The 14,257-nt window shown below is 35.8% G+C and overlaps 1 protein-coding gene across 3 annotated transcripts in view; it reads left to right on the forward strand.

Moving 5' to 3' along the window:
• The window catches only part of KNDC1 (kinase non-catalytic C-lobe domain containing 1), a 58,077-nt gene that overhangs the window by 18,413 nt on the left and 25,407 nt on the right, over nucleotides 1–14,257 (forward strand). For all 3 annotated transcript variants that reach the window (XM_086901201.1, XM_086901202.1, XM_086901203.1), the window contains 3 exons: nucleotides 5,009–5,155; nucleotides 7,280–7,397; nucleotides 7,734–8,755. In XM_086901201.1, coding sequence (XP_086757327.1) covers nucleotides 5,009–5,155; nucleotides 7,280–7,397; nucleotides 7,734–8,755 — 1,287 coding nt within the window. The remainder of the gene's footprint in view (nucleotides 1–5,008; nucleotides 5,156–7,279; nucleotides 7,398–7,733; nucleotides 8,756–14,257) is intronic.

The following is a 14,257-nucleotide window of genomic DNA, read 5'->3' on the forward strand; positions in this document are numbered from 1 at the left end:
AGCCTTGCTTGTGTCTTGGTGACCTGATGTTTGCCTAACAACATAAACAAAGCTTTCACTTAGTTTTGATAGGTTAGCTAAAAGACAATTTGAGAGTTAAAATACCTGCAGACTTTGGCTGTGAGAAAATCTGACCTGTAGATGCATTTTGGGCCCCATTTTTTGGGGAACAAGTGTTTTCAAGCAGAGTTAACTGTAGTTAGAAGGGGCAAACTGCACATTCCAGCATTTGTTAACCACTTCAAGCTAGACTATATGTTTTGTGAATAGTCTGCAGTGGCTGAGCATTTCTAGCACACTCTGCATACTAATTATCAAAGCATCCAGAGTGCCAAATGAACATAAAGCTAATATTTAATACAGCACCTTCCAGTAATTACAATTATGCAGGAAGGCATGTAGTCCATTTGTAATGAAGGAAGGTATTGAAAATAATAGGCCTATTTCCCTTTTGTTTTCTCTGTGAGGATTATTACTGACCTTCTTTTGCATAAAAATAGTTCACTTTTGAGTGACTGCATAGAAAAATTACATAGCTAAATATTAAATGTTTTCCCCCAGTAGTAATTTTCTCGAGTATTATCTTGAATTTCTTTATAAAACTTTGAGGTTTAAAATCATACTGAAGCTTTCATTTAAGGAACCCTTAAATGCTTTGAATTGTGGAAAGTGTGGAAGTATCTATATCTGTGCAATCTCCATTTAAAAATAAAGAAAAATGCACAAACTAAAATAAGGATCAGATAAGAATGTCAAAACCAAGAATTGTGTTACACAATTTATGTAACTTGTCACTTAGCCAGAAATATTTTTCAGGAAGTATTAGTTGTATTATGGGCTGTCTTTTTCTGTTCTTTGAAAGACCTACAATTCTGAACTCAGTGAAATCTCAATACAAAATATAAATGGCTATTATTCGTAATTGCTACATGCTTGTGCAGTCACTATTCAAAAGCTCTTTTGTCAGCTTTTTCCTGTAGTGTTTGTCTGCAAATGTGAGTTCCTGGAGAAGTTCAGTTCTTTAGCCCTGTGAAACAGTAATACAACAACGCCTCTGTCACTCTCTCTGAGTAGACTTGGAGCTTTTACTTTCTCTCCTGATCTTTTGATTGGCAGATTTTAAAACTAGAGCAGATCATTACTGTTCTCTGATTTCACTTCCTCTGGTGTTAAATGGTTCTAAAATGGCATGTAGCAAGGCAAGTAACTTTTGATTAGAACTTGCAGAAGCCTTTTGGAATGTATTTCAATCATGGTATAAAATTACAACATGATGGCAAAAGCTTTCCTTGCGCTTGGTAAGTGCTTCCAGTACCAATACTCATCATTTGAAAAAAATGTAGTGTCTTGACCTTTTGAATTACCTTTTTGGGATTTTCTGTTTTCTTATGTCTTTGTGTCTTGGAAATCACTCTAGTATTAAAAGTTATTTTGATTTGAAGCTACTTCTATGATTATGACCTTCAAATCTTTCTGTGAAATATGAGTTCCCTTGTTTCAGCATGTTGCTGAAGGAAGGACTTTTATTAGAAGAACTTCAAACATCTTTATTTTTGTTTTGCCATTGTTATTCTTAAAGGGCACATTATTTCCATGATGGCCTTCCCAGTAATGCATACTATAATGGTTTACCTACAATTCTTGTTATGTTTGCTGGCTTTGGGCTAAGAGGATATGTATTCTCTAGGAATAAATCTGGAGAGCTGCTTTCCAATGTGACTTCCTCCCTTTCCTCCCATCCTTTTTGAAGGTGCATCCTTACTGTGGTGCAGTCTTCTTGGCATGATCTTTATATTTTTGTAACAAGTGACATTTTGTCTTTAACTCCTGAGCTTCCTTAGGAATTTTGAAGATATTGCTTTGTGTTTGTTTGGTTTTTCTTTTGGATCTCTCTGAAATGCATGCTATTTATCAGCTATTAAATTATTACTATGTAATGAAAAATGCTTATCGTTCAAAAAGCTTTTCTCCTTATCTGCGTTTAAAACACATGGGTGCAAGGGGGTTTATTGTGAGAGTGTTTTGTTGGGTTTTTGGTTTTGGTTTTTTTTGTGGTAGTGGTTTTGTTTGGTTTTTTTTTCAGAAATTAAGGAAAAAAGCCCTCTTAATTATTTAATAGAATTCCTAACAGCCAATTCAGTCCCAATTCTGGCTGGCCTGAAGAAAAGTTGTTTGCTGTCCTTTTCTATTTGTTACTCTCCATAGGGCAGACTGAAAAGTCTTTAGCTTGCTTGTGAGATTGCTTTCATTGAGAGCAGTCACTTCTAGAAAGAATTAGGTATTTTATGCTTAAGAATTTGCATTATTTATTGCATATACCCATCTTGCTCTTCTTTCCCAAAAAGTTCAATTTTCTTCCTAAGCCCAGCTGTGCAGTTCAGTAAAAGCATTTTGATGCATTAACTTGGGGAACGCCCCACCTAGTGGATAATCACAAACCCATTTTCTCGTTGCTCCAGTTTGAACAAGACTTCAGGTTATGGTGGATTAACTTAAATATTACCCATGTTCACTGCCAGCTCAGGAAATTGGTTAAATAGCTGGATTTTCTTTCCCCTTTGTCTTGTGGGGTGAGGGTGGTGGTGTTTAGGGAACTGGGAAAGGTAAAAAGGGGATTTACATGAAAGTAAGTCTGAAGTTGAAAAAGGCGTCCAATTCCCTAAATGTTTTAACACATAAATTAGTTACAAGGTATGGTGCTTAAAATGGCCAGCTACTAAACTAGTTTTCCTGCATGTCAGGAAATTCTTTCCTTTTTTTTTTTTTAATTTATGTTCAGTTTTCTTTTATATCATCCACTGAGTAATGGAAAATGACATCGCTTACTGAAAAAAAATGTTTAATATCAAAATTAAGGAATAAGTTCTATACTGTACACTTCTTTACTGTTCAGAAGTTTATGAAACAGAAAAAAACCCTTAAAAACATAAGTTCCTATTCTGGAAGGAATTTTGGTTAAATTAAATTCTGGTTAAATATCTTCCACCAAGTGAAATATACTAAAGTTTATAAATCTAGATTTATTTTTTTTAATCATTTTTTTGTCAGTTCCAGTTACCTTTTCAGGCCTTCAGTCTTGGGCAGGCTTAGAGTAATGCTAGTTTTACCTAGTTAATTTTATATTAAGTTAACTTATGTGTACTGTAAACCATCAAGCTTTAAGCATTTACTTAGAGGAACTGTACTTTCTTTGTGAATAGTTCTCTTAGTCTAGGTGGGGTGCAGTTTCTGCAGCTGAAATTAGTATGAGTAAAGGTAGTGGTGTGTATGAAGAAAATCTTTTTTTCCATCACCTTTTTCCCATATTTTCTCGGGCTTCATGGTTTTGTATCGCTTAGCCAACATGGTCTGTTTCATCTTAGTAAAAAAAAAACCCCAAAAACATTCTGATCCATCAAGGGTGTGTGGTTCAATAAGGCTGCTGCCACTGGGTGGGTTAGGGTAGTTTATGTGGCACAAGCAGAAGGGGCCAGGGGAAAAGTAACCCTTAGTTTTGGAACAGATGAATGGCCTTCATTCTTCTGCTAAATGAAAATAAAAATCATAGCAGTTCCTGTCTTACTTCCTCTGAGATTCTCAAAACTCTTCAGTTACCTCTTCTGCTTAATGATGAAGCTGTATAACAGTGAAGAACTTGAGACTGAAATTACTGCTTTGGAAAAATATTTTTCTATCTAAATTTGATGGCATATAGTCTGCTTTTCTGATGCTTGTCCTAATCTTGAGGTGTCCCAAAAATAAATCAAGGCTTCAGAACCCGCAGTCAGCAGTGGTTTATGTGTTCTTGGTTTGGGGATGGCATGGAGGGGAGAGGGGAAGAGAGGAACTGTCCAATCTCACCTCGCACACACAGCTCTTCCTGATAGGTGTTGTTACACTTCCCTTCATGGAGGTGTCCTGCCTGACTGGAAAGTAAATCTAAAAGCATACCTGTGGAAGAAGTACAATTCATACAATTTAGAGACAAAAACACACCCTAATGAGAAAGTTTGGGGTGAACAAAGGAAATTCCTTTTGACCTTTGAGTCAGTCACCTTTCTAAGATAAGAGGTGGTAAAGCGTATAGCAAATGCATTAAAACCAATTTAATGACAAGTGCAGTCATTATTTTATTTATGCATGTATCTGTAAACTTCAGAGGGCAGTGTGTTCAGTACAATTGAATTCCTGGCTATGCTGAAATGTTTATTCAAACTTGCATTTATATTTGCTTATAAATTTTACTGAAATGTGTTGTATGAATGGAATATAAAATACAGGCCATCATGGATAAAATGCCATTACTTAAGCAGATCTGAAAAGGTATCTTTTAATTATTTTTTTGTGTGTGTTTTTTTCCCCAAGAAGCAAGATATTTCTAAAATTTAGAGGTTGCTATGTTGTGTGAGAAATCTACTGCATTAGCATTAGATTTTAGAAAGTTGCTGGTTCACCTAACTAACCCATCAAGAGGTTGTGGGCTTTAAGAGAAGCAGAGGTGGAAAACATGGAGTATTTTTAAAAATGCTTCATAAGCCTCTTCAATGACAAGTGGTATTATGCTATATTTTTTCTGCTCCTTTTCTTTGTGCATGATAGCACTCATAAATATTGCTATATATAAAAGGGTTTTTTTCAAATTAATATTTTATTTCCTTGCTTAGACAAATGTCAATCCTTCAATCTCCTAGCATGCTTCTAACTTAAACAATACTTACACAAATACAGCGTTCTCAATTTTGTTTAATTGTAGCCTGGTTGTAATACTTGTAATAGTGATTATTGACAAGGGAATAAAAGAGTTCAAGTTGGACCCCACAAGATTTCTTTTTGTTTGCAGCAAGTGTATTCTCCCAAAGCAGGTCTGAAGCTGGTTTGGTTCATCATGTTTAAATTAAACAGCCTTTCCAATAAACCGTTACCTTAAAATTGAAAATGCTGTAAGCTTGTGTGTGGTTTTGAAATACTGGTGGCAGAAGGGATAGAATTTGTAAGATTTTTAATGTCTTTTTTTTTAATCTTCGTGCAGGCACACATCTATTCTTTGGGTGCAACACTGAAAGCAGCAATAGAATATATTGTAGAACCTGAGACAGAATCAGAATTTGGACAAGATCTGCACACTCTGCTGGAACAAATGCAAGAAGAGAATCCTGAAAATAGGCCGGATATTGAGGTAAAACTGCCCTACAGAGGTTTTTGTTCTTGAAGAAATGATACTAATATTTCTATATGTGTGCTAGAATAACATTTCTATTCATCTCATTAATCTCTGTAATTCTCAAGATGGTCTTGATAAGCAGTATGCTCAGGTTCTGCAAAAAAGCTGAGGTCTTCTCTGATTCTGCAGAAATTCATTCTTTTTCCCACTCTAATGGATATACCTCCTAAAAAGTAGATGTAGATGTTAGTGCTTGGATTTTTAAGAAGGTTGGGTGAATACATTGATGGATCTAAATTTTCTCATTAACTGTTTTCTTCCCATTTAATATTTGGTTTACAGAGAGACAGAGTGTCATTAGAAATACAAGCACAGGTATTATGCTGTGAAATTTGTGTGATAATTGGATTGCATTTAAGGGGGATGTTTGGACCCTGCCCCAGGGGGTCTCTGTTCCTTGGCATGTTCAAAGCATTACTGCTAACTAGTTTTTCTGTAAATACATAAAGGCTTAGCTATCTCTCTTGGATTTTGTATTTTATTCCATGTAGCCTCTTACTTTACCTTTAGCTGTTAGAAAGAATTTGAAACTATATAGGATTTTTCAAGCTGATGTTTTAAAATAATTTACATTCTTTAATTCAAATGTTAGTTAACTGATAGTTATTTGATATTAATGTGCCAAAGTTTAACTTCAATGTTTTTGCAGAGTGTGAGAATGTAACCAGAGAATAACAGTTGTGCAATGTGATTTTTCTTGGCTTCAGTTCTTCTACTTCAGAGTAGTGCTATATACTTTTTTTTTTTTTTTTTTTTTTTTTGTTGGGGGGGGGGTGGGTGGGTAGGGCACAGGTGTTTCATTTTCCTGAGCTGATAGTGTATATCCTAAATGGTATAGCACCTATGATCACTACTTTGCAGAAAGACTGCTGCAACAGAAGAATTAACGGCTTCATTTTTATAAAGTAAAAAATACTGAGGACTGCCCAAGCAGGAGAGACCATACCTATTACAGAGCCTTCTTGGTCAGCTGCTCTGTTTCTGTTCAGTTACTTTTGTCAGAGGAGGGAGTGTATAGCACTCTGTCATCTCCAGGTGGTCTGTAGACCCTGAAAGCTGTTGCTGACTATTTAAATCATCCCAAAAAATAATAGGTTTTGGGTAATATATAAGGGTCACTCTGTGTGTTTTTTTCCTGTTCCTTTTCCACTGGACACTTTCTTGGGTGAATAGTTGTGAGAGCTATTTGGAGGGAAAACCTCTAGACTTTTCTAGGCATTTTTTGAGACTTCAGCATGGCTGAATACCTGTCTCCCTTTTTCCTCTCCTTCCTCAATCCCATAAATGAACCAACAGGGCCAATTCCTTCCTTCAATGCACAACAGCAGAGGAGCAGTTGAGTGGGTTAATGGGGAAGTGAGAGCATCTCCTAAGAGCTGTATGAGGTCTCATCAGTTTATCCAGGAATAGTTACTGAGGAAATGGTGGGATTTATTTGGAAAGGCAGCTCTCTTCCATATCCTGCCCAAAGGGACAGGTTTTTAAATGTGTGAATATCTGTAGTTAATTATGTGTGAGACCAATGCTAATGCCATCAAATGGTGCTCAGGCTGCAGATTAGAGATACAAAGTACTGCTTCTTGTGATCTGATAATGATTGCTTTCTCTAACTGGGAATATTGATTATTAGATACTTGTATTTTGCACATTTTTAAAGATTCAGGGTTTAATTTTAATGTAATTTCAGTAATAAAAGCATTCATCATCCTGCTTGTGTCACTAAATTCAAGCAAAGCATTGGCTGCTTTAAAAAGTAGTCAACGCTCTATTTTTTTTCATTTTCACTATGTTACTCATAAAGGATAACATTTAAGATAATTTTTATCAGTATTTCTTGATGTTCTAACTGTAGGCTAAAACTTGAATTGTATTAAATGACTTCATAATAGCCCGTGGTAAAAACAAGAAATTAATTCAACCACATAATAGAAACACGCAGTATAAAGAATTAGAGAAAAAGATTGCCTTTGTAGCATCATATAAATTCAGATGTACTGTGGGAGTTAACATCATTCATGTTAGTCAAAATTCACAAATCTATTCATTATTAAATAAGTATTTAACATTAATTTTCTCTAGAGCATTTTGTCATTATGTGAGGAAAAAATGAAGATTGCTTCATCAAGTAATATTTGTCGAAGCTTGTCTGCTGTTGGAAGAAGAGTTCTTTCAATTGAATCATTCGGTGCTTCTCAAGGTAACCTTAAAATGTATTTAGTCTAAAACTTTAGATTGCCTGACATATCTAATGCTTTTTCAAAGACAGTGTTTGTATGATCTCCTGTTATAGGTGCCTTTCTAGATTACATCATTATTAAATATTTGTAGATTGGTGATGGGGAAACAGGAGCAAGCAACTCTTAATTAACATAACATGTTTAAATTGTCTCTTATGATTCAAAGTGTTTTGTTCAGAAATTGAGAATTTGTGTAACATACTAAAGATATGTAACAGCAATGACAGAAAAAGCAGCAGAAAGATTTACAACGAGAGATTAGAAGGTTTAAATACACATTTTGTTTTTGTATCTAGATGTCTGTGATAACATGTGGAAGGGAAGAATGTGTCAGAGAAGTTTGGGATCTAAATTATATTCAAATGAGAAAAGCAACATTGTAGGTGATTCGTCTGCAGTGGAAGAGGTGACGACTGCCTGTCATAACAACTCTTCTGTAGTTACCATGGTGACTGGCAGAGAAAGTCGTTTAAAGGAAATGCAAATTGATCTGGATAATGAGAAAACTCAACATTCTCAACTTGCAACTCAAACTGAAAAGAGCAAAGAAGAGGACAAACACGCAGTGTATACTGACAGTTTTGCTAGTGTTGCTTTGGACATAAAATCATGTGTTATTGACCTGGAGAGAGATGGTCTTTTTAAGAAAGGTTCTTTGAGAAAAATGAAAACCTTTCCAAAGCTACCGCTGGAACTTACAGATACAAATAACTTTTTTACTTCTGTATCCAACAGTGGACCACTAGATAGGAAAAATCACTTTGTAACACAAGAGTCACTACCTCTAGACAATAATAATGAGGTTGCTTTTTCAAAGGGAAATCTCAATTCATTGGCTGTCAGTAGTCCACCAGAAACAGAATCAAAGAATCACCAAGTTGATGATCATCATTTAGAAGCGCCATGTGTATGCACACAAGTGTCTGGCTTGAATCTAGACGGACATATGTCACTTATCAATGGTAAAAAGATGAATTTTTCTTCATCTGGTCACAAAGAAGACTCTTCTGGTGCTACCTCTGAAGTGCTGAAACTAGGTGATATGCTAAAAGGCCCAAATCAGTCAATTGCTGGAGCAAAAATGTTAGACAACTACATGGTGTTGGAAGACTGTTCTGAAACTTTTCAGGGGTCAAATGAAAATTATGTACCACATTTTAACAAGATGGATTCAGTGTTAACAACAAAACCCAGTGGGACCAGACATGGATCAAACCTAATTAGGCCACCAGAATTAAGCAACGGTGTGATGAGTGCAAATAATAATGAAGATAACCTTTGTGGAGGCAGAGGTTCAGAAATCAAAAGTAATGAGCAGGTAGTAAAAATAAAGTCTTCATTATATAGTTGCTGTAGTCACTTATGTGGAGATGAGATGACTTAAATGCTGTGTGATTTATCCCCCTTGTTCCCTTTAGCATCCCAGAAACTGGAATTTTGCTAGTCTGCACACTTTAAGAGTTAATATTGGAAACATGGTGATCCTTTACTCCTCTTAAATTAAAATGCTACAGTGAAATTTATGCTGTTTCAAGATCAACTTCCATTTTAATTCATTTTTTTTACAAATGGAGTCTACTTGCTAGTGTGTTAGAGCAGCATCCCTTAATAGGATTTTACATTTGTAAAAGAACATGACCAAAGCATACCTGCATTTTTAACTCTTCATGTTACTCTCAATGCATAAATTTCACTACCTTGCCATGAGCCTCCCAGGTGCTTATGAAAATTGCAGAATTCCTGAATGTAAACCTGACCTCATTGAAATCAATGCAATATCCCATCAGCTTCAGGAGGATAGAGTCCATATTTTTTTTTAATCTTACATGTACATTTAAGTTTTTGGAAACTGTACCTATGCTATATTCGTTCTGTGTTCTTAAATTGCCGTCTCTGTTTGTTATGTATGTTCCACTATAGAATTTAAATATGTGCACAATATGATGGATATGTTGTCTCATGCGTTAAGTCTTTATGAATAGCCAAATAAGAGAGGGAGAATCTACCAGAATTTGTTGCTAGATAACTGTAATATGGTCTCTTCTCTGCTCAAATTACATATCTCAGGGTGGACAAGTTTGGTCTCTGACTAGATGGTTTTCTCTTGTGCCACACTCAGAGGTGTAAACAATCCCTGTGGTAGGAGAGCTGCTGGCTAAAACTGCAGGGTTGCTTATCCTTCTCCTGCTTTGTTATGGCAGGATAAAAATGAGCAGCACAAACTTCACACATTCTGTTTCCAGAAATTATTCTTAGTTGAAGATGTTGGATTTTTTTCCTTGTCTACTGGCAAGTCAGCCTTGCTCTCCTTGCCTACCAGCCCATCTTCCAGCCAACCCCTGCAGTGGCACTTAGGGTTACATTCAGTCTCTGTCCCTCTTTTTACCTTACCCAAACACCTCCACTGGAGCACTAACCTAGAATTATCAGTTGTATAAAGAGCCTTTGGTTCATCATAGCTCAAAAACTAGAGCAAATTGAGGAATCTGTCCCTTTTTCCTTTTCCTATCTCTTCTTCCTCAACAGGTGTGCTTATTAAATTCCTAGTTCAGGAGGATAATAAATGTGGTTAAATACCACATGGCATGGTTTTGCTGTCCAAGGGGGTTATTTGTTGTATGCATATTGAATCCTTTATTTAGTTTTTATATCCTGCAAGTGCATTCTTCAGACTCTGAGAAATAATTCATTTATTGTACACACATCCTTTTTTTTTTTTCTATTCCTGCCATCACTTATGGAACATAAGGAGGAAAAAAACCAATTTAAATAAGACCTACATCCTCTCCTTACCGGATTACCAGGGCAAAAGTTTAAGTCTGGGTGCATAAAGGTGGTTTTAGGAAAATAATTTTCCCCAGAATTATAGTTGTCCAAAATTCTTCCATAAAATTAAAAGCTGTTACGAATCTTATTTGATTTTTTGCAGCAGCATTTGAGACTGACATACAGAAAAGTAAACCAAAACACATTTTCAGGTTGTTCTGCCATTCTTCTGAAATCTTTTTCTTCAAATATTTCATCAGCAATTTAAATAAAGTGTCCTTTCAGCCTGAACAGAATTTCATTCTTGCAAACAAGTAGGCTCTTATTAACAGTGATATTATCCTGCTCCCACTGAATTCATAGGACAATCACTGTGAATTAAACAAGGTAACTCTTATTCCAGGTACCCTAATAAGCAGTGTCATAATACATAGCATCTGAAATGAAGACAGCAGGATAGTGGCTCTTTGTTATATCTGAGGTTTATAGCTGTCTTTTCAATAGAAGAAATGTTAGATAGATTCATGCTGTATATTCTCTTTTTTTAGTAAATGATTCCAGCAAATGTTTGGGCTCTGTCACATAAAAATGTTCTATTTAGAAAAGTCTTGTTGGTCTTAAACAAAAAAAAGCAAACATAATAAAATCTTTGATTATTTAACTGCTGTAGGGAGAAAAAAACCCCTTAAAATATATTCACACCTAGGCTTCTGAAATGGCTTCCTGAAATACTGAATTTCTAGCCTTGGAATCCTTTGTTTTCTGAAGGAAGGTCATTCATAGTTAGTAGTCATTGAACTGAATAGCAGACTATATTGCTGGTCTTCTTAGAGAAATCCAGTGGGTTAATGTTTTCATCTTTTTTTTTTTCTTTTGGAAAAGAGATTTTATTCCTCAGGCTTCCAAAATATAGCAGTTTTTGCCTCTGTGTCACCTCCTTCCTGAGGGAAAAAAAGGCTATACTGTGCTATCCCTTACATGCCAAAAGTACAGCTGCTTTCTGCTGTCTGTCTTTCAAGTTCCCATTGGCCAGAATTTTACCAAATACCTTTTTTTTTTTTAAGAAAGCCCAAATCTGAGTTTGTTCATTTACTGCAAAAGCACAAGAAGTGTGAAGCCCCAACAAATGTGATTTCTGCCTTGTGGGGTAAATAGAAAACACCTCAGAGGATTTGCAGTGCTGCTTTTTGCTGCGTTCTCTATAACAGATCAGCATGATTGCAGCAAGTAGAGCTTTTAGAATGGTATCTCCAGCTTCCCTTTCAATATTTCACGTTGCTTAGAGAAGGTGCAATACCAGCCCCATCCGGTTGAAGATCAACCTTGTCTACTCTGGAGAACAGACAGTTTTTCTTGCCTGTCAGTACTTCTCCAGTGGACAATATTTTTCTAATACTCAAACACTGCTTCTTATTGTTGTGTGCTTTACTGCTAGTAAGCATTACTAAAAATATTTGCTTGCTTTTGTCTGGCTACTGCAATGTATCTTGTGAGGATTTTCCTAGTAATTTTTATAGTTTTGCATGCCATAAATAAATATTTTTCACTTCAAGTTTGAGTGGGGATCTTTTATTTCTCTAACCAGTTTCATTCCAATCAGGTGTGTCTCATCTCTAATCCTTTTAAATGTTTCTCTGTGATTTAAATGCTATGGCCTTTGCTTGGGAAGGGTTAATGGGAGCCTGGCAAATGCAAGTTTGTTTTCTGTTGGTCATTCATACCCTGTCAAGCATGAGAGAAGTAAAAAGCCATGTAGCTAGAGGCTGACACTTTAACACTGGGGAAATAACATGAAGGAAAGAAAAGTTGTCAGTTCCCAGAATAATACTTGCTAAGAAAAGAATGATGAAAATCTTGTTTTGGCTATTTAAAACATGTCAGCGTTATGTTCATAAAATAGATTATGTTTGCATAGTTGGAATGCATTACTAAATTTGGGGTCTACAATTCTGGTACCAAAAATTAAGTAGAAGATCTGTTAAACAATCTTTACAGCACTGCAAAAAAACCATAGCTTTTCCAACAAGAAAGGTTTAAAATGCAATCTTTGGGCATCAACCAAAATGGCACTAGGATGTGGATATAGGCAGTAATAACTCATTTGGCTTTTTTTGTATTTTCTGACAAAATTTCTATGCTGTGAAAAACATTTTCTTACTTGAAAAAATGGGTAATATAATTTCTGTTATGAAAAGGTTCGGTTTAGAACATAAAAAAACTTGGAAAGAGACATTATAATTTTGTTTCCTCTTTAGTGCAGTTTCACTGATGATAGTATATTAATGAAAGTTTAATAGCAATATTAAAATAATGTTAATGGTTTAAATGAAGTGGACTTAAAAATGCTGAAGAGTTGTCTTGAGCTTGCTTTGCTAAAATATGTGAATAGATAAGTAACAATGCATGCTACAGATGGTTTGACTAAAAGCAATTAATCATACATTTTCCAGTACTTCTGATTTTTTTTCTTGATGGTTGAGTGGGGATTTTAGTTTTAAGTTTTAGGAAATAGTAATAGCCATGAATCAGAGACTTGCACATTACAAACCAAAACAGCCAAACCTGAGACATGCCTAAATAAGGAGTTTTACACTTATATGTTTACTAAACCAAGGTTCAGTGGAGTTAGATCGTGCATTGTGTTAAAATACCACAGAGGTAAGGTACCAGGAGCATTGCATTAAATTCCTTTTTTTAAGGATTGAGGCTTAAATAAAAGTTGCCTCATAGCCATAGGTTGAGAAAACTCTTTGAACCAGACTGCATGCATTTTTCACCACAAATGCAAAGGTGTGATGAAACATGGCTTGTCACATACCTTGACCACAAGGGGTAACTTCTGCAAGGTGTTAGAGGCACAAGTGCCCAGCAGGTCTGAGCCCTCAGTTTTCATCTGAAGTCTTCCACATTACTCTTTCTGGAGAAGGAAGATGGAATTTGGATTAGGACACTAGAAGAATGACCTTCTCATGTATTTCATTCAGGCATAATTAATATGATCAAGGTGAGGAGAGATGTGAATTATAGTAAGAGACAATAGTAGTGGAGGTATTTATTAGCATGACAGACGACCAACTAACACACAAATACCAGCTAACAATATTATATTTGAGGTTTCTTATTTCTTTAGAATGACTGCCAGAGAAACAACTAGCATATACATTTGAATAAAGTTCACCAACCTGTAACCAGACTGCATTCTTTTTTTTCCTGACTCAGTTTGATTTGGCCATCCCGTAGATGGCAGTGGTTCTCATTTATGCTATGATTTGCTTTCCCTGCATAGTTTTTTCTTCCAAAATAGAGTTTTTCTGGTGCATCTTCATCCTCTATTTTCTAATCTATCATTGACACTTCTGTCTTATCATAAACTTTTGCTGCTGCTCTTAGGATTTATTCTTACTCTCCTGCTATGCCTAAATTTCTTTATCATTTCTTTCTTACTCTAAAGAGCTTGGATATCTCAGAGGTGATGAGAAATACATTGCAGCATTCTGCTGTATAACAAACTTCAGCCTCCAGTTTACTGAGAGATTCTTCTTTCCCTTGCTAGCCATTCATCACCTTCTCCTGGAGTGAAAGGTGATTTGTATATGCAGTAAAGGAAGTCCATCTTTGCTGCAGCTTTTAGAGCCTCTAGAGATGCAAGCTTCAAGAGGAGGGATTCTCTTACAGAAATACATTTGGCATTAGGGTGTACTTACTAGAAAAAAATTCCTAAATCCCAAAACCTTCTTAATGTTGTAGTCTGAAATTCCTCTTATGGTTTCTCTTGTGCAGGGTTAACCTCTGTGCAGGGTTAATTTGAAGGTTTGACTGTTCCTTTCTTTGTACAGTGTCAGTGAGCAGAGACACTTGAGGCACATGAGAACCACAGTGCTCTGGAGGGGGAAGCAGTGTGCTGCTCAGGGGTACTAATCTACCAACAGTATGAAGCTCTATCCTATATGCTCTCTAATTCATTCTTTTGACTGTCTGTCCTTTTCCTTCCTGCTGTGTGATTGATGGCTTTTTATCAGATAGTTCAAGAGCTTACTTTTCTAGATAGAGTGAA

Source organism: Cyanistes caeruleus, chromosome 8 (genome assembly GCF_971803275.1).
Source record: "Cyanistes caeruleus chromosome 8, bCyaCae1.hap1.1, whole genome shotgun sequence".
Lineage (NCBI taxonomy): Eukaryota > Metazoa > Chordata > Aves > Passeriformes > Paridae > Cyanistes > Cyanistes caeruleus.